Source organism: Lichenostomus cassidix, chromosome 15, assembly GCF_008360975.1.
Source record: "Lichenostomus cassidix isolate B80296 chromosome 15, HeHo_3.0, whole genome shotgun sequence".
Classification (NCBI taxonomy): Eukaryota; Metazoa; Chordata; class Aves; order Passeriformes; family Meliphagidae; genus Lichenostomus; species Lichenostomus cassidix.
The window spans coordinates 8245632-8272394 of record NC_139496.1 but is presented as its reverse complement, the minus strand read 5'-3'; the positions used below and the strand labels follow the sequence as shown (position 1 = coordinate 8272394).

Below are 26763 nucleotides of genomic sequence, written 5' to 3'. Positions count from 1 at the left end.
CTTTGACAGGAGAATGGTGTTGCACATGTTTGGCATTTGAGGACAATCCTGTTATGGTGGATTTAACTCTTGACATGTTCTTGATAAAGGTCACACTATGAATTTAGTTCAGTATGTGAAGCCCCATCCTGTATTCCCTGCACATGAAAGCTCTGCTGGAGATTATAATCTCCATGTTTCCATCATCTCCATCAGCAGATTCTGATAGCATTTAATGTCAAAATGAACAGGGATGTCTAGAGGCTGTAGCAGTGCAGGCTGGAGGTCTTTAGGTTCCCCACAGAGAATGCCATGGTGATACACAATTTACCTGTAATTTTCAAACAATATACCTGTCTTGCCTCCCAGGAGCATTTCCATTTGAAGGAGCTGTTTTTGTCCATGAGCACAACACCGACAGTGATGCTCTCTGTGCATTCATGGAGTTGTTTGCCACTTCCCTGGATGCTGGTGTTCTTCAGGCTTTGGAGCACAGGTGCTGAATTCCTTGCATGGCACTTTCTTAGCTGAAACTGCAACTCCTCCAGCCCAGCCTTGTAAAAACAGGGGTGTAGTGGTCAGTGGTGCAAAGTATGATAAAGGGCAGGGGAATCAATGTCTGTCCTCAAAATCCTGAGAGATGCATCAGGGCTGCATCCTACATGAGCTTTTTTAGAAGCTGAATTCCTCCAGTGTTTTCTCTGGCAGCTCATTCATCAAGCGTGTAGAGAGTGAATGTGTTCTCTGAAAATATAGCCAATGGCAAGAGATGAGGTAGCTCATATGAATCCAGTGTGCATCTCTTGCTAATTTCACTGGGTTTGGAATGACAGAAACCAAGTAAAATTTTAGCCTAAATGTTCTGTGTGGGTTAATTACCATTTAGGAGCATAACTAGTTACTATGCATAAATAGGGAATGAGAAAGGGCTGGAAAGGACCTGGAGGGGTCTGCTGGTTAGCATGAGTGTCCTACAGCAAGGCCAGTGTTGTCCAATGGCAAATTAATAGGGTGATATGAGAATATATTGACTGTTAGGGCCTTTTAGCTATTTCCTTTGAAACAGACCCTTGAGAGAGAAAAACTCAGCGTTCATTTTCTTTATAATATTATCCAGGATAGAGAATGATGCCAATAAAAGCAGAAATCTGGTTACTTTTTAGAATATAGTGGCAAACCACAGAGATGGTAAACAGACTTTTTATTTTCTGTAGGGTATTTACAATATATATCGCCTCCTCCTACTTCTGGAGAGAAGTACTCTCTAAATTCATAAGCTATGAATTCCCCCATCCTCACAAGGAAACAAGTCTTTATGACTGTACTTTCTCTGTGTTTGCCTGCTTCCTTTTTCCCACCACAGTCAGTTTTGAGACCACTGGCCAAATTCAACAATATGTGATGGAGAAGAATTAGCTCAAATGTACTGGATTCCAGCAAGTTTCATGAAAATAGGCAGCCAGAGAATGGAGAGACTTTTATTTAGAAGGAATGGCTGAAGTGGGAGTTCAGCTTTTATTGGCAAATCTATGAAGCAGTCAGTGTAAATTATGAAAAAAAAAATCTTTGACCAAGGTCAGTACCTTCTTGAATTAGTTTTATTGTTCATGAAATATTTTTATTCCCTTTCCTTATGCCCAAATTCCTGCTTTTATATGAATCTGTACTTTTGTCTGCATTAACTTTAAATATAGGTTCAAAAATCCTCTCCTGAAAACACCATTATTTTCTAAACTGTCTTCTTCCCTTCAAAACCAGGTTATTGTTAGACCATGTAATGCTGTTTTATGTAACACGAAGACCCTGGAATTTTTTTTCTATCAGCTTGTGGGATTTCAAGAACCTGAAGATAAAAGTCACCCTCATTTTCTTACTCACTCCTGGCTTTCTCTCTCTGGAGTTGTTTGTGGACAAGGTCTTAATGGACATTCTCTGAATTTCTTGCTTCTTAATGACATATATAACCTGAATGTAACAGACTAGTTTTCCTGGAACTTCAGTCTTAACTAGAATTTTCAAGGTACAAACACAACACAAAGATGTTTCCCAGAGAAGTTCAACAATCCCACATTTGCTGCCTTCTAGGTTATTGACAACAAGCAAAATGGCTGAGCCAGAATAAAATATAGGAAAGCACAGACTTACAAGCTGAAAGTCCTCATAATGAAATGTCTAAATTACCTAAAAAAAAAAATTCCTACTAGGGCTCAGTGCCTGCAAGGCAGAAGCAATACATAAGCACTTTGCAACCCTGTCACTAGAATGAATTTAGATGACACAAGATGAAGACAGCCGTGTCCCTTTATTCCAGAGCTTTCAGTGTAACTGATGCTACTCGTGTGAAGGATGCTGAATGGAGAAAACCTGTGCAGAGGCCTTAACGAGCACCAGAGGGAATTTACAATCCTATCTTTTTAGAGTATAATTAATCTTTCTAGAAAGATCTTCCTGAATTTAAAAGTATTTGGTACTTTCTACTTTTTTAGAAGCCCGAGGGATACCCTGAAACATAAAAAATTACATCACACTTTTGGCAAACTGTGCTGTTCCAGATATGTAGTGTGTCTTTAGCAAACACAAAAAATGAAAGGGGAAGCATAAAAAAGTGCTAGTTAAACCGTTTATTTAGCATTTTGTTGACACGTTTCTTTGCAGATTTTTGGTCCTTATCATGGAAAAATGTGATCTAATAAAGTACTGATTTCAAACAAAATATATGGAGGTTGTTATGGAGTAGCTTTTAGTTGCCTCCTTCTTTCTGCACTGAAACACATTGCATCCGGGAAGTAATGGATGCAATTGCAAAGGGATGATTTCTACCCCCAGTGCCAGAATTTTCCCTCTTTCATCTCAGCTCTCTACAAGTCATTTGCTCCAACTCAGCCAGAGTCTAGTGCTTAAAATTCTGGATGGAGTAAGGCTCTAGCTACAGCACACCAGAAGTGAGTCATCTCTGTATGTTTCTACCCATTTTATGGAGACTGAAACATGTTAATAATAAGCAGCTCTTCTTTTGTTTCTTTGGTTATGCTGGAAGAAGCAAACTAAAGAATTGAAAGAAACAAGTTTAGTGTTAAGAAACAAGCATTTTCATGGGCCCTCCCAAAGATCTTTTAATATCTGCATATTTCTCTTCTAGCTCAGAACGTGGCTGAGACAGCACATGATGTGTTGCCTGATGCAAGAACTATGTTCAGTTAATGCATATTGCCAAGTTCATGTCTGCAAACAGGAGCTTGATTTGCTGTGTCTGGGCTGACTGGTCATACTTGTTCACGAAGGCAGCAAAATGGCAGAATAAATGCTAGAATACAGGAAACTCTTGAGTTTTTTGATGAATTATTCCAAAACAAGGATAGTCAAACTAGGCCATAGGATTAAAGCGCAGCCTGAATCCACTCTCATTTGTAATATAAAGTTGAACATTTTGGAATGGTCTGTCCTTCCTCAGCCCACCCACTCCTGTCAAAAAATGATGCAGTTGCATTTGCTGGTGATCCCAAGGTCATGGTAAGCTGTGGGCATGGTCCCTGTGGTTAGGCAGGGCTTCTGGCTGCATTCACCAGTGTGTTACTTCCTCAGCTGCTGGGTTACAGAACAAGGCAGCATCTATTACACTGCTAATCTCAGATATCACTTTCTCTGTCATCTCCATTCATAGTTACATATGACATGCAGAATTATTTTCAGCTCTATTTGGCTTGCATGTAATCCAACTTTGCAGCTTACCCCTGGACTCTGTAAATACAACAGCAGGAAGAAGCCACCTTTTGTCCCTTTGGGCCAGGAGGACATGCCAAACATCAACATGGATGTGTTCCTGAAGACTAAATTGCTTTCTGTAAGTCTGCTCACAGATTTCATAATCCATCTGTTTTCTGTAAAATGCAGTTATTTACAGCAAAGTTCACTTCACAGTGCAGTAGCTGCTGTTTATGTTGCTATTTCTGGTGAGGCTCAATATTGTCTATTTTTCATTATATCTCAATGCTGCCTTTAATTGCCTCTTTCCAGCAGATGTATGTATTATCCCTCCCAGCTGTTCGCACACAGAATTCCCTTTACTTGGCAATTTTCCAGTCACTCCGTACTACAGAGAGAGGTACTAAAACAGCAGAGCAGTTGATGAGAGTTAAAATAAAACTACATTATGATATTACATGGCCTACAGATGACTGAGCAATTGGACAAAAGAGCATCCAAAACTCATCAGAAGTTCTCTTCCTTCTCTTGACTGTTCATTTTATACTTTTGGGCAGGTACAAAAAAGGATGTAGAGGCTTAACAAATATATCTTGGGCTGTTATCTAATGCCTTTATTTATCACTACCCCAGGGAAGAGTAAGTTGGAATTAACAATTCTCTCAACTAACAAATGAAAATTGTTCTCACAGGAATCAGCTTCATAACCCTGACACTTGAGACACACAGGGAAGCCGAGACATTCCCTGGAGATCTGCTGAGGTCATTAAAACAGCCAGGCTGACTCAGCAGTACATCTGCACGTGCCAAATTGCAAAGGTGTAAAGAAGCTTAATGGTTTTAACGTGGTTTAAATACACACATATTTCCTAAGCAAGTACATTCTTAATTTAAGGCTCCAGCATCTTGCTGTTTAATGCCCCCAGACCCCACTGCTCTGTCATTGCCAGTAGCTGCTGGTGTCCAGTAATACATGGAAACCAGCAACGTGGGGCTGTATCCCATAGAAGAGCTGCTCTGGTTATGCTCTTCATCCTACCTCACTTGGGCACAGGTGAAGCCTTCGGGCTCCTGGCAGGCTGCCACTGTAAACCCAGCACAGCTGGCTTGAGTGGAGAGTAAGGCCTCAATATTGCATTTCAAACACTGATTAGTAAAGCAGGTGATTAAAAAAAAAAGGTGTTTGTTTAGTTAATGGAGACTGTGGAAAAGAAAACAGCTCCAGAAATCCAAAGCTAGAAATGCTACAGCAGTCAGGTACATCAGATTCCTTTGAATGAGCCTCTGTCCCTCCCCCTTCAGCTGCAAGAATGATTGTCTTTCTTAGACAAGCACTGGACAAGCAGTTGAAATCCAGCTCAACAAAAAGCCATTCAAAAGGGTCAAGAGCAAGGATCCAGGCAGTAAAATAAATACCTGGAGATGGAAAAATCCTCCTCCGTTTTTCCTCCCACATGTTTTGGAATTATTGCGCCAGGAAATTATTAAATCACACAAGTTTCAGTAATGAATATATTGCTTGGATGGCATGGGAAATTGCTGAGGGATATGGCTAAGGAAAATAACTTTCCAAAGTCAGTGATGAAAGATCCAATAGATGAGCATGACTACAACTTATATAGACTTCTGAAAATAGTACTGGTATGGGAGGATATTCCTCTAATTAATACAAGTGAGCATTAAGAGGAGGTGTGTGCATAAAAAGCAGAGGGATCTTTGCTCAGTATTTTCTACTGCCATTCAGCACGAAAGTTCCCAGTGATATTTTTGTTCAGCTGGGAAGACTCTGACACCTAATTAGGAGAGGGACAAATCAGACCTGCAAAAGCACTTCTATATCTAGAAGGCCATGTTTATGTTTTGAGAACAAGGCTACTTTTGCTGTGCCCCAAATGCCAGTTCAGGGCATGCTGGAGCTGTTCTGTGGCTCAGTAAGGTCAGTGCCTTCATAAGAGGCCCTTCACAAGCTTGTTTTGTCACCTGCACTTTGCTTATGTTGCAATTCAGTTTTAAGTAATTTAACAAAAAGTAACCCATCACTGAATCAATGCAACTGTATAATTCAGGAAAGAACAGCCTTCTCTCCATGCTGTGATACAGGATGTACTGATTAATATTTTCTACCTGTCTCAGTCACACCTGTACATGGAGCATGTGGAGGAGAGGTGGGAGGTGGCAATGGCAGTTTGGCCGTAGCAAAGTGGGCTCTGCATCATCACTGACTGTGCCTGCCTTGCATTCTGAGCACTCGTGGGGAGGATCCCAAAGGCACCTGCAAACCCTGCTCACTCCTATCCATGCTGCATGACTGTGTGGAGCTTTGGAAACAAAAATAAATGCCAGAAATGTCAACAGCCTATAACACAACAGCGCACAATGAAGCGGATAAAATGACTCACAGGTCTCCTCTGCAGTGCTGTTAGCAGCCTATCTATTTTCAGGGCAGAAGGCTGTAGAACTTTGAATCTGGAACTGTCTGAGCCTCCATCAAAATCCTGCCTTTTAAAGAGTTCTTGGCTTCCCACAAAAGTCAAATTACAAGTAACAAGTCCTTGGGCATTCAGTCCTGGTCATCCTACTTGTATTATTCCAGGAGAAAAAATACAGGCTGATGTCTTTCCTCACAAAGCTTTCTTTATGGGCAGGTGGATGCAATTGGGTTTTAACCTTTGCTTTGTTACATGACCTATTTATATTGAACTGCTGGATTTCTTGGCTGCCTCTCTGCCCAGACTTCACTCAAAGAGAGAAGGAACATCCTGTCATCATCATCCAAGAGGATCAGTGGGCAGAGATGTAAACAGATTGGCCAATCCAGGCACAAGGCAATGGTGAAAATAGGGTAATAAAGTTAAGCCTTTCAAGACCTGAGATTGGGAGCACTGGTATGCAGTAACTCGGTGCTGACATTACCCTGGATCTTGCTGGGAGCCAAGAGCAGACTGTATCACCACCCTTTGCAGTTGCTTCACAAAAGGCAATTCCTGCAGGAATTTTTCTTTAAAAGCACCCAGGCAACAAACATTACATACAAACAAACAGCACAGAAATTCTAAGAGAAATCTGGGGCTCAAATTGTAGGGCAAGCAGGTCAGATTTTACTACCTACATAATTTGAACTCAATTAGAACCGGCAAAATGAATACACTGATGAAGGCATACTGAAGAAAAAAACTCTTCTCTTAGCCCTTTCTTTCCCACAGGAGGAGACTGGGCAAATTTAAAGGATGAAAGAGCAAGGAAGAAATTGGGAAGGACATCAGAAATGCTCAGTGATAACTGATTTAATAACTTGTCTAAACATAGGGAGAGAGTAGAAGTCAGGAATAAAGAGCCTAGACTTTACACAGTTTACAAAACACATAATGTCAGTAAGAAATTTTGTGGAGTAAAACCAAAGGAAGATAAACTCTGTAATTCTTCCCAATTGCCCTAACATCTTAGATCTGAAATTATAAACTCTTTTGGGCAGTGGCTCCCACTCTAAGGCTGTCAGCACCTGACATACCCATTCTTAACTATCATCTTTCTGCACTGGAGGGTTAATGCACACAGCATGGCCTTGGTGCACACTCCGTACTCTTGCTGCCCTCACTGACCCTGGGAGCCTGCAAGACACCCCAGGGCTGGGCACAGGTTTGTCCTTTCAAGTGATAGAAATTCAGCAGTTCTTCAGAGTGGTGGCCTCGGGCAGAGCTCGGCACTGGCCAGCGGCTGCTGTCCATTAACAGAGAGAGCAGATTCACAGTTAATGTGGAGGGAAAAGGAGAGTCATCTAGAATGGAGATGCCAAGGAGGCCCACTGTTTTCCACTAAATATCCACAGCTAGAGCTGGAAGCCCTTTTTCTAGAAAGTTCTGCCTCATCAACAGCAAAGTCACAGTCCATCTGGACTTTTTATAGTGGAGGCAGGGCTGCAGTCACTGTTATTTAGTAAACCCTGCCTGGCATTCAGGGATCTTCCTGATTTGGCAGCTTGTTTATTTTGGGGGCACCTCCCTGCTTGCTTTCAACTGAGCCCTACCAAACTTTCAGTTCTGGTCCCAATGGGGCTGTGCTTCATATTTTCCCATTTTGGGAATTTGCAATAAATTTATTTGGAAGCAAACAAACCAACCAGCCTACCAAAATAAAATGAAAATTATAGAACTTCCTCTGAAAGCCAAACCTCTTTCAGAAGCAGGGAGAGAGGCAGGCAGAACCACGGGGTCCTTCATTCCAACAGCCCCTGCTCTGCCTGGTTTAATGCACTTGGATGAGCATCCTTTACCTCCCCCTTCCCTTGCTCATTCCCCAGGAAGGCAGGGACTGCACTGTGAGCAAAGAAGTCCTTGAGAAAACACAAAGGGTTGAAATGCCTGACCAGCCATAAACAAACAGCTGTGAGAGAAATACCCTTAAGACTCTGAAACTGATTCTCCATGCCAGCAGAGCAAGCAAACTATTAATATTCCTAGCAGAAATCCAGAATCCACTGCACTGCTCCATTCTCTACCATCTCCCACTGTGCTCTTTGTACTATTTTGATTTTTCTATATACAACAATCAAGTGCAGAAATGGAAGAGCTCTCAATTCCATTTATTGAAGAACCCTCAGCATAAAAGCAGTAAGCTAAAGTTATCTGAATTTTTGAAAAAATCTATCAGTCTTTCTATTGACTTTCTATTTTCAGAGCTTTTGTAATAAATAGCACTTCTGAATCTCTGCTTTACAGTATCAAACAAAATTAAATTCTACTACAAAAAAATTCAGAAGCCAAGCTCCTCCCTTCACATACAGGTAAGAACTGAACAAGGTCAGGACAAGTTTTCCACCATCACCAAATCTGGGATCACACAGATATTATACACCTGTTGGTTTTAAGTTTTCAGGAAGGTTCGTATCTTTTTTTTGCCTTGGTTTCACCTGCCTTGTTCATGCATACATACAGTTACTGATATTCCTGATAATACCAAGCACAATGGCAAAGTTACTTTTTAAGCAACATCTTGAATTATTTTATCATCACAAATGAACTTTTTGCAAAAATAAATGCTTGTTTACATTCCTCTCTCAAGATCTAGGAGAATCTGCTCAAAAATAACATAGAAGTGTCATACCCTCTTTTTATTCTCAGAAAACAAGACCCACCACCTGCAAACTTATGTCCATGCTGGCACACACTTAACAGTGTAGGTCCAGCATTTTAACGATATTATGGGGAAACAGTATCAATGAAGTTGTAATAAAAATTTTTGGGAAATAAATGCAACAACTCTGCATTGACAATAAGCACCTTTTATTGACTGTCTTATCATTCAACACTCATTTCATTAAATCTCCTAAATTGCTGAACTACAGTCCAGTTTAGCATTTAAATAAAAGATAATGCAATCTGACATGTACAAAAAGTGTTATACCTGGGTGGCACAGAAATAAAGTTCTATTTTAAAAAGCCATAGACACAAATAATCACTAACCTGTGATTTGAAAATAAGGTCCTATGTATTTCAAAGTAAAAATTAGCACATATCCTCCATATGATGTTAGGCTTGTAAAAATGCCTATAAAAATCTGTTTGTTCAGAAGGCAGAGTGGTTGGAAAGTATTTCCTATTTCACCATTTAACAAATTACATCACCTCACAAAAACTACTAAGCAGCAAAATATTTCAGGTGAATTTCACACATTAAAAGAACCCCTGACACCAATTTCAGTACAACCAATACAGCTCAGCACAGCAAAAAAATCTGTGCAGTACAGACTAAAATTCAGCTACATATCATTTGTTGCAAGATTTAATTCAATGCTCAGGAAATTTAAAAATCCAATTTTTTGCTATTTTCTTCTGACTTTGTTAAACTTCTCAAACCAATGAAATTAACCAGAGCTATTTTGCTGCAAGAACACCAGTTTATATGCCAACATGAATATGCAGGCAAAATCTTTTATTTTATCAAATTAGCATGTGAGTGCAAAATAAACTTCTGAAAGTCCTGGACTCTACACAGTTTAAGCTTTTCAACAGTATCTAAGAAGAAATAAAACCCCAGATCAGGAAATAGTAAGAAAAGCTACTGAAGTAAATCCTTCATTACACATGCAAAATGGCATTTCCTGGAAAAGCAAACATCATGTGGTTATTTTCCTTTAAATTTCCTTTTCCTGTAGGATGGAAAGTTATTCCAAGAGAAAAAAAAAATCATCACTATTACAAAATAGTGGTGTCCCCTCATGTCAGTTAGACTTAAGTTTGTTATCAGCAAAAATCAGTATGAAAGCAGAGAAAAGCAATTCAGTTTGTAGCAGACATTCTTTTATATCCATGCACCACTTTTTCCCCCCTGCAAAAGAAATCCAATGTGGGAAATGATCCTTTAAAACAAGGCCATTAAAATAAAACAAAATGAATAAATAGAGCAGGAAAACCTAAGCAAAGGCAGGCATACATTACTGAGGCAGTGAATGGGATTGTTAGAAGACATGAGGAGTTAGACCTCTGCATAAATTCCACATGGCTGAGATCCTGGGTTTCTACTCTGCTTGGATCAGGGTGTTCTCAAAGCTGAAATAAGGATTTATTTTTTATTCCCAAAGCAGAAATAGGGATTTATTTTTCATTCCCCTTCCCTGCCTGTGTTTTTAAAGGCATCAGAGATATCCAGGATGCAGTGAACATTTCATAAGGCAAATACAACTAAACATTTGCTCAAAAACTTGAGTTACTTTTGTGAAATAATTTAGACTAAAAATGGAATAGCTTACAGGCAGCACACTTCCCCCTTAAATCAAAGATTTTTGCTTGGATTCAAGCTCCACATATCTTAATACACATAACACAACCATATTCTCCACTGACATTTTCCCTGCATTTGCCATAACTTAGTCAAGGAAGTCTCAGTGTCCATCCTTGTTTCCAGAATCTTACTTCAGCAAACACTGAGTTGTGACACAGTTGCTTACAGGTGAAGGCAGACTTCACACTAAAATGAGTGCTATTAAAACAAATCAGAAACTAAAACAAGTATAATCAAAATTTCAATCTTCCTTCACTGAGGTACTTAACATTTTGAATACTAACAATTGTATAATTTACTGAATAAATGTATCAACTGTCTTGAGACATCAAATAACTAATAAATATTCTAATAGAGTAAGAAAATTAATCATGGTATAAATCCAATTAGTAAAATTATATATTAATATTAACAGGCTATTTATAGGTCTAAACAAGCATAAATGATACAAACTGAAAATTAAAAAGCAATTAAAGGTACTTGAAGTTTTATGTCCCTCCAAAAGAGATTGGTTTTTTTAGTGGGGGGGCTGAAATCAATGACATCAGTAACAAAGGAAACAGAGGCTCACCTCATATCTAATTTACAACTCAACCCTGCTAGTAATGCCAGGAAAAGCATTTTTCCATAACACTATGTCCAATGAGTGTAGCATTTTAGTGATTTATTTTTCTACAAGTGAACTTTCAGGAGACACAGTAAAATAAGAAAGGCTCAGGTTCTCTTATCTCCTTAACAATTGGGTGCACCTTGTGGCAAGTGAGCTCAAGGTAACTAATCCCTTGAAAAAGGGAAGAGTGGGGTGTGAATGTGACACCTGTGAAGGGGACAAGCTTGATAGCCCAGAACACTAAGGTCTTTCTTTAATTCATAAGGCAATGTGGCATTAGTTCAAAAGAAGTAACAATCTCTTCCTAGCCACACACTGTCACTTGTGATGTTCCAATATTGACACAGGTCCCTTGGCCTCTCCTAACAGGAATAACTTGCTTGTTTTCAAGACAGACAGCAAGTTCTCACTGTCATGTCTTCAGGCTGGAGCAGAATTGTGATTATTTTGTTCTACAGTGATCCTTACAAAAGGACAAAAAGTGAAAGGCCCAACTTCTATCTGGAAGACTTAAATATGGTTTTGGACTTTTCTTCATTTGCAGGAATTTTTCATACCTACTAAGCCAATGCAGATGTATGTGAACTACAGTGGAGTTTCTTAACAGACACATTCCTTAGTAAAACACAGCATCTGCTCCATCACTAATCACATCTGAAATAAATGGTAAGGAACAATGTTCTACAATCTGCTTGTGCCCTATCAGACCAACTTTCCATTTCTAAAACGGAAGCTATTTTTTCAGATAACCACCTAAATGAATAAGCTGAAAAAAAGCAGAAAATAAAAAACACATGGTGACCATTTCTGCAGAATAATCTTTAAGAGCACATACAATGAAGTCCTGATTTTGTTACCCAGACTTTTTGGGTCGCTGTCAATGGACATTTCTTGCAGGCCAGAAGATACCCCTAGAGATCTTTACTGACAAGACTTTAAAGGCAATAGTATTTAGTTACCCAAATATAAAACCCACAATTTGTGGATGCACCATTTGGGCAAAGTCATGTTAGGAAAGGGAACACACACAGGATATTACCATTACTGCATGACACCCTTGATATTTTACAACTTCCACAGAACAGTTCATTCCTTAAGCCCCAGAAATGCCAGAGAATAGTCACTTAAAATATTTTTACAGCTGGAAATCAGCATTTTTCAGAATTTAACATATCTGTAGGTAAAAAGAGTTAGCAACATTTGTTCTGAACAAAGCAGCACATTCTGTTCCCCCTGCCCCCTCCCCAAAACAGAGGCAAAAATGTAATTCCTTTTCTCATCACATCTCCCAGGCCAAGGACACTGAAGCTTTGTGGAGTGCAAATTCCTCCACGCACATGACACAGTTACACAATTGAGCAGGGCATCCTGACCCAATGCTGACAGATTTTACTCCACATGCATTTTTCCCATGTAGACTAAGAACTATTGTGCTGACTTAAGACTATGTAATTTTAATGACAACAAAACCAGTAAGACAGCAGAAAAAAAAAAAAAAAGAGAAACAGATACCGCCCAAGATTTTTTTAAGAGATCAGCTGAGATGAGGCATTCAGGATGAACCAACACTGGACAGAAGAGATTCTAAAAATCCTTTAAAGTTGTCGGACTTTCCTATCAGTGTTTTTAATGTTGACATCCAGTGTCTCTACTTTCTTTGTGAGCCGATCCAACATATCATCCTGCTCTTCTATTTCAGTCTGCAGGCCAAGAGCAAGGCTTTTCAGGCGACTCAGCCCAGATGACATCTCATCTGTCAGGGAAGAGAGGGACCATAAAGAGTCAAAGTGCGGTAACACTTATTGTTTAAATGGACACTATCAGGATTCCTTCTTCTTCAAAACTCTGTGTTAGAAAATGTTAGATACAATTCCTCAAGTCTGACTATTCCTCTGAAATGGAGGAAGCACTGATATGTTCATAGTTGTACTGTTACTACCAGAAATGGTCACTTCCTCCTTTTTTTACATTACAGCTGCAAACGCTTAGCACCAAACTGGATCTTTATCAAATTACTTACTCTGTAGTTGATTTTACTTTTTTTTTAAAAATGTATCTCACAGAAAATTTGGTACATATTTTCTCTGCTCAGCATACACAATATGCTCACTACCACAATTGTTTTTCTTTAAACTTCATGCAGAGATGCCATAAATGTGCTGAAGATTTAAGCAGTTATTTATCATAGATAAAAAACTGCTGTTTTCAGATTTCCTAATTTCATTGCAAGATGACTATTTCATTGCATGATTGATTGGTATAAATACTTCTGAGGTTAGTAAGTTTTCCACTGCTTGTGAGTAGATCAAAAGTGCTTCCACTAACTCTTATGACCAACTACTTCTCTTTGATTTATTCCCCTCTGATTTTTTACCAATGTCTTATTTCTAGGTCAGCTACACAGTGGCAAATGTAAGCAAACAGGCACTTTGTCTATATGCTAAAGAACAAAGGAAGGCAAAGTCAGCTGAATGGTTTTGAGAAGTAACAAAAGAAATGCAGCAAATCCACAAATTAAATATTTAGTGCCTTTCAATTCTTCTATTTTTGGCAAAACATGTTTATTTCAAAAGCTGTGCATAGCTTTAAATTATTTGGGTCCAAACTGATGTACCATGTAGATAGTTTTGAAATGCAAACACAAGCAGATGATTTTTTTAAATTACCATTAAATTTTACACATTAACTAAACAAAAACGTGTTGACAATATATCACTTAGTAATTTTATCTGGCTAGGAATCAAAAATTCACAATTTTATGACATCAAACAGGTTCAGTTTCCTCACTCACCTAAGTTGTTATCAATTTTCTGGTGGTAAGCTCGCAGCTGTTGGTTCTTCGGGTAGGAATCCCTTTGCACTGAAGAAACTAAATCTGCTTTACTGAAATCATTATCTGTTAAGAGCACAGAGTACAGAATGTTATATAATAAAAAAGCTCACGGGAAGAGGCTTTAAAGTTTTAGACAGGCTGCTGAAAATTAGTTTGAACACAGCTGCCAGGCAATCACATAAGCAGCGTTTCAGGAGCAGTCCAACAACACTGTCTCTATAGAGCACCTTTCAAGACGAACACTCAAGCTACAATTATTTTCTTTTGGGCTGCCACTCGTAGTTCCAGTAGCCAGTTGAGAGAGAGAAGCAAACGCAGCCACCCAGCGCACAGCCAGGCGGGACCGAGGGGCGGCACAGTCACCGGGAGCCGCTGGAGCCGCGCTGCCCTCTGCTGGACACACCTCGGCACTACATGGGGCGGCATGGGGATCCAAATCCCCAAAAGCCTTGACTGATTTCGTTACTCACACAACTATCGATATCCTGCGGCTTTCCCACTATTACTGTGCTAAATACCGAGCATCGCTTTATGAAGAAACAGTTATTTGGTATGAAAAAGCCCTCCCAAAAGTTAACAGATTGTGAGAAGGAGGAATGAGGCCAAACGCCATACACTGCCTTGAGAGAATCAAGGGAGGACATCAGTACAAAGCGTTAGAGTCCATGTTTTAAATAACAAGGAAAATGTATCTGAAAACTATGACAAATGATGGTTAAAAGGAGAACCTCTGAATGTGTAACATTTTGGAAAAACCAGGGAAAAGCTGTCTGCACTCTCTCTGTAAGCAAATATAAGCACTGCATGCTTTTAGTTTTAGTGGGTATAACATCACCAGTATGGGTGTAAAGAGTTTTACAGGAAACAATTCCCTAGAATTCAAAGCATGAAGGCTGGGATACAAATTTCCAGATATTACACAGCAATGTAAAGCAGTGGCTGGGCAGGCTGAACAATCTCTGCCTTCAAAACTCTGCGAGTTTGCCCCATATGGATGACATAAATAAAAGTTAACAAACCTGAATTATCTAGCTTCCTTAAATTTGGATGGCTTTCCTGGTATTTCGACTCTTGTTCTTTACTAGACATCATTGCTTCTTTTAACCTAGTTAAAAAAAAAAGAAAGAAAGTATTGCTATTGACCTCAGCATTAAAGAAAAAAAGGTAGCAAGACCATCTCAGGAGTTTACAGGAGTTTCAAAGAATCAACAGATCTTTTACACTGTGATTTTCTGATGACATTTCAGAGATGCTGTGGGAGATATTTTTCAAATAATGTTTGCTACTTACCTGCTGCTACCATAATATTCAGGGGCTCCATTCTGTTCTGGCTTGCTTTCTGGAGGTTTGGCTTTGAAGTAGTTTACCAAGCCTCCCCAAACACTCTTGATGCTGTTTATGTGCCTTTGACTTGTCTTCAAGTCCTGGTCCATCTTATCCACCATCTGCTCTGTGCGCTTCAGTGCCTCTCCCTGACGGACGAGCTCCTAACAGGCATTGACAGAGAAGAGTAAATCATAAAGCCAGCATAAATTGAGACATCAAACAATTAGCAGACACTCTAAAGAAAAATTATAGTATTCCTTCAGCTGTGTAGATTATTTCTGAGGGCAAACAGCTTTTTCTCTCAGTCGTCTTCCCCCAGGGCATTTCAATCAAGAGTTGCTTGTCAGCCGCAGCATTAACCAGCTGTAAAATCCTCACCCCTGTGACGTGCCAGGTTCCTGACACCACAAACAGCATCCAGGAGTTTTCTGTACTGGGCTTTTGTCAGGCTGACATTCGCACCTCTGGCTGATGGAACAATTACATCACTGGATGGATGATGTAGTAGAAATGCACAGGTTTATGGCAGGAGAATGAGCAAGCAGGACCATTTCTAGTTGTGAATGGCACTTTCATTGGGGAAGGATTCTATTTATACCTTACTGGGATGTTTCTGAAAATTTAGAAACAGAATAACCAAAGGAAATAAACACAAACAGAATTTCTTCAGACTTCAGGAATATTTTAGTTAATTCAAACAGTGCAGGATTTACAAATTTTTATACATAGAAGTACATAATTTTCTAATTCAGCAGCACAAACATTATTTCAAAGTAATACAAAGATTTATTCTGGCAGGAAAGTTGCCTGCAGCTATCACCAGAGCAAAACAAAGAACTTGTGTTCACATTCTTAATAAACTCTGGGAAATTCTAGTTGAATATTTTTTTTGTTTTTTTTTCCTTCTCAATAAAGCAGCAAACACAGAGAAGTTTTACCACAGGCCTTATATCAAGCCTAAATTCTTGATTCCTCACTTGTGATTTCCTGGACAAACAAATCACGAGTTTGAAAGTTCACAGAAGTCCCACCAAGAAACCTCTGAGCATAAGGACTGGCTGCAGCTTGGGATGCTCTGGGGTTAACTTAGGCAACCACATCACCCAAAGAACATCCCATTAGCAGGTGACACAGTGGACAAGACCGTGATACGAGCCCGAGCACAAAGTGCTGAAACAGGGCCTGAAGAATGAAGGAAATGATTAATCAGGGTGAACTGAAGCACATCACAAACAACCAACAGGGCAGGCCCTTCAGCTAACCAAGAGAACTGCTGAAAACGTTTTAGTCAGCTAAAAATTAGCAAGACTTGTTGAAAGCAGCTGAAAACACGGCCGAGTTCCAGGCACAGTACTATACACACAGACAGGCTGTAACCAGGATTTTTCCCTCAAAAGCCAAACGCCACCACCCAGAAACCCTCCCGCAGTAACACAGGGCTGTTGGCTGGGAAACACCGAGTAACTCTAGAAAGGGAAACCTTTCGGGAGTCGGTCCTGGGCCGAAAGGGAGAACAAACCCCTCCCGGCGGTCTGAGCCAAGGGCAGCGCTCGGGCCCCGCTGCCCGGGGGAAGGCTCCGCGCCCGGCCCCGACCCACCTCGGAGGCGGCCACGCCGATGCGCTCGGACTCGTAGAGCAGCGACAGGGAGCGGGTGGTGCTGTCGGCGGTGGCGGCGGAGCGGCGCAGCACCTCCTGCTGCAGGTACCGCTGCCGGTCCGCGCCGCCCGCCCCGCCGGGACCCGCCGGCGCCACATCCTCCTCCTCGTCGTCCTCGGCGAACGGGTTGTAGCTCCTCGGGAGCGCCGACATGGCACCGCCGGCCGCGGGAACGCCCGCGGAGAGCCCTGGCCCCTCACGGACCCCCCGGAGCCCCGCCGCTCCGCTGCTTCCGCCCACAGCACCGACAGCACCGAGCGCCGGGCGGAAGCACTAGGCGGAGCCACCGACGGCCCTCCCCCCGCGGGACGGGGTGAGCTCGCCGCAGCGCCGCGGGTGGGCAGGCGGCCGGCGGGCAGGAGCGCTGCGGCGGGGAGGGAGGATATGTGTGAGGAAGGCTGCGCCGGGCGCGCCCGCCCTCAGAGAGGGGCGCGGGGCGGGCAGGGAGGCGGTGCACCGGGCGGAAGTGAAGCCGCGCTGGGCGCTGCCATCTTTGTGGCCTGATTGGTGCGCCGTGCTCCCGCGGGAGGCGCTGCTCTCGCGGGCGGGGGCGGGGCGGGCTGGCCGGCGGCGCTCCCGCACAACATGGCGGCCGCGGCGGTGGCGGCGGCAGCGGCGGCCGCGGCCACGGCGGCCACGGCGGCGGCGGCCGGCACCGCGGCCGCCACTGTCGGGACCGCCGCGGCTCCCTCCGCGGGACCCGCGGGGCGCGGGAGCAGCGCGGCCACCGCGCGCGGCTTCTACTTCAACACGGTGCTGTCGCTGGCTCGGTCGCTGGCGGTGCAGAACCCGGCGCCTCTGGAGAAGGTGAGGGGTGTCTGTGGGGAGCGGCCGTCACCGTGAGGGCTGCTGAGGGGCGCTGCGTGTGTGCAGCCTGCGGGGTTGTCACGCGTGGAAAGCGCGTGTGGCGATGGCCGTCCGGCGGGAGGGATGGCCCGTGTGTGCGCAGGACGAGCCGGGAGGAAGGATGGGCGCCGTGTGTGACCCTGCTGTGCGCGGTGTGTGCCGTGTGGGGTGTCCGGCCGCCCCTCATGTGTCGCCCGTGGGAAACGGGTCGGGGCAGCGAGGTGCCCGCGGGCCGGGGGATGCCCGGGGATGCGGCTGTGCCCGCGGGGCTGTCTGTGGGCTCTGAGGGGAGCCGGCTCCGTCCGTGTGAGCGTGGGGCAGCTGGGCCGTGCGGATGCTCCTGTGGGCCAGCCTGACCCAGAAACTCAGGTCAGCCGCGCATCTTCGTGTCCCCCGAGTCTGTGGAATAGGGTCTGGTTCGCGTAATTAGTCTCAATCTAATTAGGGCTGGTTGCTTTGCTCCGCGGATCTGGCAAAATCCAGACGGCGCAATCAGGGTAAAAGGTGGGTGAGATAAACCTCGCTGAAGGGAAATCCACGGGGATCTGTGTGGGCAGTGCCTCCGAGGAGCTGTGCTGCTGCCCGGAGCAGGGATGGACAGCTTGCTGTGCTGGGACTGCGCACGAATGATAGCATGTCCGAATTGCATCAGGCAGTAATTGTGACTAAATAGCTGAAAAGCACCGCTCTGTACTGATGAAAACTACAGTGCTTGTTTTGGGCCAGCTGTTGCAGCCTTCTTTTCTTGCTTCTTGTTCTGGAAAGGTACCATTGGCACGGCAGCCAGCAGTGGATAATTTTTCTAAGCCCAGCTGTTGGTTCACAAATATCCAGGGATTTTATTTTTTTTCCCCAGTTTGACAGAGCTACAGCAGGAGTTCAGTGACATTAACAGTTCACATCTAGCTAAAGTTGCTCACTCCTATTGTTGTAAATGTAACCTGACGTGGAACACACATATCAGCAGTCATTTTCCAAAGTTCATATTTCCTCTACTGTATTTTATGCTAGGCAAGAGGGTTCTCTGTGTTGTGTTACAGGTCTTGTAATTAGGAGGTCTGGCAGTTGAAGGACCAGAATCTTGAATTCTGCTGAGCATCCAGTCAACTCTTCTAATTCTCTAGGGGAGTTGTTTCTTGCTTTAGAAATTTCGAGGTGGGGTGTTCACAGAGTTATCTAAATAGGAAGCAACTTGACATTCAAACATGGGTGAGTCAAGCATAGTTATTTATTATGCAGGCAGTTTTGAGATAGTGTTTATTAATATCAAGGAATATATATAAAAAGACAACATGGTTTTTGCATTTTCTGTTTAACATCTTTTATAGGAGAGCAAAGTATTTGGGAGGTTTGATGTGTTCTTTAAATGTGTGTTTGTTAAGTGTGGAGTGAATGAATAAGTAAGTAATGAGAAAATAATTCTGGAAACTTGATCTGTTATGTTGAAAGGATTTGAGCAGAAGTCATACTCGGCTTGGTAGCAGTTAACTGTTCAGTGCTGGATATGTGGAAGGCATTGGTGCAGCTGTCATTGAAGCTCCATCCACCTACTTTTTGTTTCCAGGAATTGAGTAAATATAATAATAGTGTCTGCTGCACACTTCCTGCACATCTAAAATGCCCAGTGAAGTAGTGGAAGGAAGGCTTTGTTGTACTTCCACACTTTGATTAAGCATTGAAGAAAACCTTTAAATTGACCCATCTTGTAGTAAAAATGTCTGATATCTGCCTGAGATTTTTCTGTCTTTTTCTGGTTCCTGCCATTTGTCACTCTTTCCTAGCCCTTGGATGCTCTCATGAAGATTGAGAACTAAAGGAGGGTATTGTGGCCAAATGTCTTCCAGAAGATGGAGAGACCACTGTGCACTTGAAACAACCTTCAATTTGTTGTGGCACTTTCAGCTTTGTTCCACTGTTTTTTCCCTCTGCTGTTTTTCAGGTACAAAAGCTGCTCTGTATGTGTCCAGTGGATTTCCATGGGCTTTTCCAGTTGGATGAACGTCGCAGGGATGCTGTTATTGCTTTAGGAATCTTTCTGATTGAATCTGACCTTCAGGTATTTTTCCCACTTGGGTTACTTATCTATTTTCAAATATCTTGGATTAATTCAAGTTTAGTTGTTCAATGAATGAAAAATTGGTGTTTGTTCTTCATAAAAATAGATAAAAAGATCAGAAATAAGGGATGGATGCAGGCAGGAGAGCAAGGAAGTACTGATAAGTGTGATAGGCAGTAGCCATGCCACTGCCACAGCCCAACTGCTGCTGTGTTTTCTGGTCATCATGGCTTAAGCAGAGAAAGGAAAGAGTATTCAGGAGGATTTGCTCAAACCAGGTGTGCCATTGCATGTTCTCCCCCACATGCTCCTGACGGACAGGGATGCTCCAATGCACTCCTGAAGGCCAGGTTTGTCACAGGCCCTTCATGGCAGGATAAACAGAGAGAGAGGGCACACAGGCTGCATTGTACACGAGCATCCCTTCCGTGTCTGCCAGCAGGGCCAGGACAAGCTGGTTCTCTTCCCTTTGACTGCTGGGTCTGGTATTGTTCTGTGCAGAGAAAAGGAGGGATGGACAGAGTCCCAGGTCCAGCGCTGTTAGACCTCACTTTAAATTCCTTCATTTTGCTAAGGTTTGCATCAGGCCTGAATTGTCTCCTGCTTAGTATCTGCATGCTATGGCACAGCTTTCATGGATATTAGGGACTTTGTTCCTTTTTTGTATTTGTCTGGGGTTTTTTTTATAAGGCAGCTGTGCTGTGCTTTGATTTGCAGGTGAGGGAGCTGAAGTGTTACACAGATGTGTTAAGTGACTTGCATAAGGCCATGGGATGGATCACATGTTCTAAATTGGCACTGGCACTCTGAATTTCTAGCTGTCTTAAAATTATTTTGGGAGCTTGCTGTCAATTAAGAAATTATTTGGGGTTAGATACTGTTCTGGAACTATTTTCTCCAACTTTTACAGAGAATGAACTGTTGCCTGGAGTGAAAGGCTTGGATTTAAGACACTGAACTGGATTACTTTCATTTGCTTATTTTGAAATCAGTTTTGCAATAGTCAAGAAGCTTGTGGAGTAATCATTAGAAGCAAGTTCTGTGTGTGCTAATATCTCTAAAATATCTTGAGAATGTATGGTCCAGCTTTTCTTCTCCATTTTAAATAGAATATTTTCTTCTTTAGCACAAGGATAATGTGGTTCCTTACCTTCTTCGGCTCCTGAAGGGTCTTCCCAAAGTTCAGTGGATAGAAGAAAGCAATGCACGGAAAGGCAAAGGTGATGTTTGGATTTTTTGATCATTCTCATGGAATGCCAGCCAGGAAATAGAAATAGCAAAGGTTGTTCAGGACATGGTTCAAGGGGAGGAGAGAAGTCCTGCTAGGTTCTTACTTAGCTTCTGGCTTGATAGCCTTTATTATTGATTTTTTTTAGAAGCCAAAGGAAGTTGAATAGATCCCTATTTTTCTGCTTGGCTGCTTTGTGATGAATTGCACTTTCCAAATGTTTCTGTGTTCAATATATTTTGTTACTAAACTGGAGAAGATTGTGTAGTAGTTAGAGCAGGAGAGTGGAACATAAGATTTGTATGTTCTACTTTTAGCTTTGATGCTTAATTGCTGTTTAAACCATTTAGGTTTTTTGCTCCCTTTATGCTGCTTAAAATTAATATATTAATACTTTTGTATTGTATTATATAATTAAGGTTTATTTCCAATTAGTTGAAAGCCTGGGAAAGTTTTTAATTATTCTGATTATTCTTTTAACATTTATGCTGAAATTATGATGGTTAGAGTGCTTCTAAATTTTGTATGTAATACTATTTTTGTCTACAGTCTGTCTCAGAATTTCATCACATGGGAGTCACTTATGTCTTCTTGCGTTATTATAATTTGTTCTTTCTATGTTGGTTCTCTCTAACAAGGCGTAAGTGGCTGATTTGCTCTCCATCGCTTCACAGGTTTGCTTCCAGTGGCAGAAAACTTCAGCTTCTGCTTAGTTACATTGTTATCTGATGTGGCTTACAGGGATGCATCTCTCAGAGAGCAGGTAGAGTTTAAGTTTGTGCTGTTGTATTACCCACTTGTCCAATCCTGCAGTCCTGACAAATGTCTGGAAAAGAGCACACCTGCTCCCTGTCAGCAAGGGGCTGATTGCTTTAGCATGTGCTCTGATGCATTAATTTGCTTGTGTTAATAGTCAAGTATCTAAAGGATATTCATAAGTCTGCACTTTTGGGTTTCAGTCACTGAGCCCAGAGTTTTAGAATTCCAGTTTCAAGACTGAGGTTGGGAGTGCTGCAGTTTCATTGTGTAGTACTTGAAGCTCGCTGTAGACTTTACTAGAGAAGCTCTTTAACCTTAGGGAGCACAATGTGATCTCTTAGTCATGCAGCACTAAGAAATCTTTACAGAGGTGCTTACATTAATATTTACAAATTTCATTTGTTATAATGATCTGGTGTAAGATAATGGTATCTCTTTACCAAAAGATATTTTTGTATGTCTGTCTTGATGACTTCAGATTTTGGATGCAATTCTACAAGTAATGCAGTTCCTGTTGGGAATGTGCCAGACACCGCAAATGCATGATAAAGGTAGTGATAAAATTGTTACTGTATTTGTAACTCCTGTCCTCTGAACTTCTCTTGTGTTTGTTTGCTGGTTATCAAGATCAATCCTGAAAAGTGATTTTTGTCTTTCAGCTTCCCTTAGCACTTGTCTATTCTGTTTGTTGCTGACTTGCAAATATAGAAGCAGAAGTATAGTAATTTGTGATACATTCATGGTTTTTCCTCTGCTTGTACAAATCAGTCCTTTTAAATCACATTAGGCTGAAACAGTTTAGTGAAGTGGCAGCAAAACCATGAAGAGGAAGTTCTAAGTTACTGTTAATGTGCTGTTACATGCTTTTCTGTTTTCCAGAATATTTATGCAAGTATGCAGTGCCCTGCCTGATAGGAATTTCTCGAGCCTTTGGTCGCTACAGCAATTCAGAGGAGGCTCTCCTTTCAAAGCTTTTTCCTAAAATTCCCCCTCATTCCCTGAGAGTTCCAGAAGAGCTTGAAGGGATTCGCCGGCGATCCTTTAATGATTTCAGATCAATTCTACCCAGTTCCCTTCTCACTGTTTGCCAGGAAGGAACGTTGAAGAGAAAGGCTAGCAGTGTATCCAGCATCACACAGGTTTGTATGACTTGCACTGTGTTGGAGTCAGCATTGAGATGTTTTCTTGGTCTCACTGGAGTTAAGCCTTAAGCCTGGATATGGCAGAGTCTCTCAACATGTTGTTTGACCAAAACCAAAGATCTTTATTTTGGTTCCACAACTGACTTTCAAAATAGTTTTGTAGTTTCTGAGTTAGAGAACAATCAGTGACAATTAAAATTAAATTAAACTGTACTATTAAGTCTTCACATGGAGCATTTTGCAAATCCCATTCCTTGTGTTATTATCATTAGAATGCATTGTAATGTATATCTGTAAATCTGGGAAGCTGGCACCTAATGGCTGAAGTTTTCATGAGAGGATACAGGAGCTCCCACTGGTTTCACCAGGAGCTGTGGATGTTCATTGTCTTGGGGGAAGAATGGATTCAAATGCTGGGTTTGAAACTACAGATTGTTATTAGCATAGTTTCATACAATAGAGGAGTCATCATTCTGATCTCTTCCCTTTAGTCAAAAGCACTGAAGTGGCATTTTTAACTTCCCATTTTTGGCTGGAATTAAGCTGTTAGACCCAGCAATATGTAATTCCTCTTAGTCTTGCTTGAAGCTGCGTTCCATTTTAAAGTGTACAGACTATTCCCTGACAGGTTTTTCAATGTTTTATAAATATTTTTTTACAATGTGGCTTTTTCAGGTTAGTCCTGAACGTGGGATTCCCCCTCCCAGCTCTCCTGGAGGATCTGCAATTCATTACTTTGAAGGTAGATTACCTTGCAGAGAACAGTCTGTGATTTGGGGGTTTTATTGCTATTTAAAAAGAATTGAAAACAAAAAACCTTTTGACCACTTTTTCTGCCTTCTAGAATTCTTATAGGAGTTCAGTGACACATGCCTGCTAAGATTTTGAAAAAATATGTAATTTAAAGACAGTAGGAAGTAATTATTAACACTAATAGTTTCCAGGCTCAGTTGTTACTGGCAGGCTTTGAGAGATGTGATTCCCTTCCTGCTAGGCAGTGCCTAGTACTGGAGAGCTTAATTCAGCCAGGCCAAAAATATCTCTGGAGATTAGGCTGAGTAACTTTGAGGAACAAGTGTTAATATTGTGCTGCAGTAGACAACTGCATTGTTGGTCTAGGTTCTGGAATTTTGAGGCTTGTGGCACGTTGTATAAATCCAAAACAACTGCTCCATTTGGAGTAAGTGTGATGTGGGTCATTGTGCAAGGCCCAGTGATTTGCTGAAGCAAGAAGTGTTCACTAATGTGCATTAGTTACTGTATCATAAAAGGCCAAAACCTGAGAAAGTTTCATGAATTAACATACAACCACTTAACCACTGAGTTGTGGTAGAGCTCTAGCTGTGAGTTCTAAGTCAAAGCAGGGCTTAAAAACAAACTCCTTCATGAATCATGTGGAGAATTAGCTCTGCATCTGAGCTGTTTTGGTGTCTCTGGTTTTGTCTGGCTCTTTGAGGTTTTTAACAGTTTGGACTTTCTCTACTTCTGGGCCATTCTTCTCTCTCGAGCCCTGGCTTAAATTAATTTCTTCCATATTGCTTTTCTTTTTCCTTCACATTGCTATTTCTAGAAGCATCTCTTCCTCAGTCATCTAATGGGATTGCTGTGAGATTCTTAAATTGTCAAGTGGAAGAAACCTGTTTATCTTCTACCCTGTTGAACCAATATTTTCTTCAATGTTGTATTCATGGTTTGAATTTAAAAAATAAACAAAAAACAAAGCTGCATGTTAGACAGATGCTATTGTAGTAGAAGAGAAATAATCTTAAATCTGTAGGGGAATAGCAGACAGCTTTGTAAAGTTTTTGGAATCATTTTAGTTGTCTGTCTGGTAGAGTTATTATTATTCTAATCAGGATTTTATTTTCAGTACTAACTTCTACCACATATTTCAGCTACAGGCAGCCCTTGCATTACTTCTGTTGTTATATTTCATGATAGTCTTGCTTTCTGAAGAGGATGAGTAGTGACCTTGGTTTTATTCTGGCCAAGGCTAAGAACTGAGAACAGTTTTTTTTTCTTGTCAATAAATAGTCTTGCTTGAAAGCCTGTTAATCACAAGAACATTACTCTAGCACAGCCAGCTGAGCACTTCAGAAAGGCATGAGTTGTAATTTCTCAAGAGGAAATAGAGCCAAGAGCAGTTTGCTGAGCAAGTTGCTTGCTTAATAAAGTACTTGAATCTGAAAAATGATTTGATTCTCTTTGCTTTAAAATTGCAGTGGTGAATTGGTGCCTATTCTAAGATGAACACTGTGCCATGTATTCATTTCATCTAATACAGGGGAAAGCCTTGCAAGCTAGTTTTGACTTAACCTGTTCTTTGCATCCCTGTGCTTCTGATCTAAAGAGCATTTACAAATGTTTTCAGGTAAATGCACATCACTAGTGTGGAAAGACTTGTCAGAAGTGCCTCTGACATGGACACAAGTTATTGTAATGAATTCTTCTGTTGTGATGATAAGCTTCCAATGACAATTGTGTAATAGTTTTCTGTCTTGGTTTACCAGTAGATGAGCTGAAATGCCACCTCTGAATAGCTGGCAAGATAAAGACTCTGTTACAAATAACTCTTTATGTTGCCATTAAAGAAAGTTAATATCTTTTCTCTCCTCAAACTTGTATTGCTATTATTTTTTTCTGATCAGGTTCATATCTTCCTGATGGGAGTGCACTGGATCCTGATTATTACTTCTCCACAATCAGCTCCAGCTTTTCGGTTTCTCCTCTCTTCAATGGTATTAACAATAAAGAGTTTAACATCCCTCTGGAAATGCTGCAACAGCTGTTGAACATGGTAGGTGATGGCTCCTTATGAAGGCTGCAGTGACATTCTGTTCTAGATATTTGTGCTAGAAATAGATGCAATTTAAGTTTAAGCTCTTAGAATTGCAAGTAAAACGACAGCCTTTGTCTCTCAAGCTTTGTGTAATGTTATTTTTATGGCATTTCATGTCATGCTTCAATAGCGTTCCTAAAATGCTCTCATATAAACCATTCAGAATTTAGAAAATCAAATAAGCTTCTTTCAACTGCTTCCTGCTTGAGTCTTGCAGACCACTTGTTCTGGTGTAACCTGCATACTGGTAGTTGCTAGAATAGAAGATTGGGTTTTGCTGTGAGAGTGAGACTCTTTTCCTGAAGGCTTTGGTTGCTGGGAATTCACACAAGTGACAGAAGCTGCAGGCCCTGTCTGCTTCCAGCACCAGCTATTTTGGAACAGCAGAGAGGCTCAGATGTTCTTGTTGCAGCCTTAATTTCATCTGACACTTTGTGGTGTAGTGCATAAGCAAAATTGTATTAAATGATATTATCCTCCTACCTAGAGTCACCAACAGGAAACATCCTATTTTAGTTTGGTTTTCTTTTCTCTCCATAGGTGAAACAGATTGTTGAGGATTCTCTACTGAAGACCTTAGATGCAGTTATAGCTGAAGTTGCAGAGGTGTGTTTTTACCTTCCTCCTTTAATGACTTTAATACTTGATTTTTTTTGCCTAATTACTTGTAAAATTAATATTTTACCTATGTAAGGTATGCCTTCTCTTTGCAAATGATAGTAATTTCCTTTTTGAACAGTTTTTTCAGTGGTTTAAATCTAGCCTTGGACTGTGTAAAAATGGTGAAGGGGGTTGGTACTTTTCACTAACATAGGAGGAAATAGTTATTTTCGTACATTGGCTCTGTTGTCCTAATAAATCACAGCATTGGTTGCCCAAAACTGGCTTATTGTAGACTGAGATCTTTCTTGTATATCACAGTTACATTGTCTTCTCCCTTATATGAAATGCATTCGTTGTTTTCTCGTTGTGGCTTGGAAATCACTGCTGCTCTTTTAGGTGCCATTA

General features: G+C 41.4%; 2 protein-coding genes and 1 long non-coding RNA gene across 5 annotated transcripts in view; 2 read left to right on the top strand and 1 right to left on the bottom strand.

Annotated features, from left to right (window-relative positions):
• Positions 1-5560, top strand: LOC146430312 (uncharacterized). Of its 2 annotated transcripts, XR_014855335.1 has the most exons (4): positions 1-1554; positions 3704-3820; positions 4374-4500; positions 4984-5560. It is a non-coding gene; the product is annotated as an uncharacterized LOC146430312 (long non-coding RNA). The 2 variants fall into 2 exon arrangements; XR_014855334.1 differs by having other exon boundaries at positions 1-3820.
• Positions 5561-8943: 3383 nt separating this feature from the next.
• Positions 8944-17165, bottom strand: SNAP29 (synaptosome associated protein 29). Its single transcript, XM_085075873.1, has 5 exons — positions 16826-17165; positions 15192-15388; positions 14921-15006; positions 13860-13964; positions 8944-12821 (listed from the first exon to the last, which is right to left on the bottom strand). Exons 1-5 carry the CDS (start codon positions 17036-17038, stop codon positions 12664-12666), a joined length of 759 nt encoding a protein of 252 aa, XP_084931999.1. The 5' UTR covers positions 17039-17165; the 3' UTR covers positions 8944-12663.
• Positions 17166-17457: 292 nt separating this feature from the next.
• PI4KA (phosphatidylinositol 4-kinase alpha) overlaps positions 17458-26763 on the top strand; it is a 52122-nt gene continuing 42816 nt past the window's right edge. For both annotated transcript variants that reach the window (XM_085075871.1, XM_085075870.1), the window contains exons 1-9: positions 17458-17692; positions 19671-19787; positions 20914-21007; positions 21690-21778; positions 22253-22325; positions 22654-22913; positions 23592-23658; positions 25565-25713; positions 26296-26361. In XM_085075871.1, the coding sequence (XP_084931997.1) occupies positions 17471-17692; positions 19671-19787; positions 20914-21007; positions 21690-21778; positions 22253-22325; positions 22654-22913; positions 23592-23658; positions 25565-25713; positions 26296-26361 (1137 nt within the window). In that variant the 5' untranslated portion in view covers positions 17458-17470. The remainder of the gene's footprint in view (positions 17693-19670; positions 19788-20913; positions 21008-21689; positions 21779-22252; positions 22326-22653; positions 22914-23591; positions 23659-25564; positions 25714-26295; positions 26362-26763) is intronic.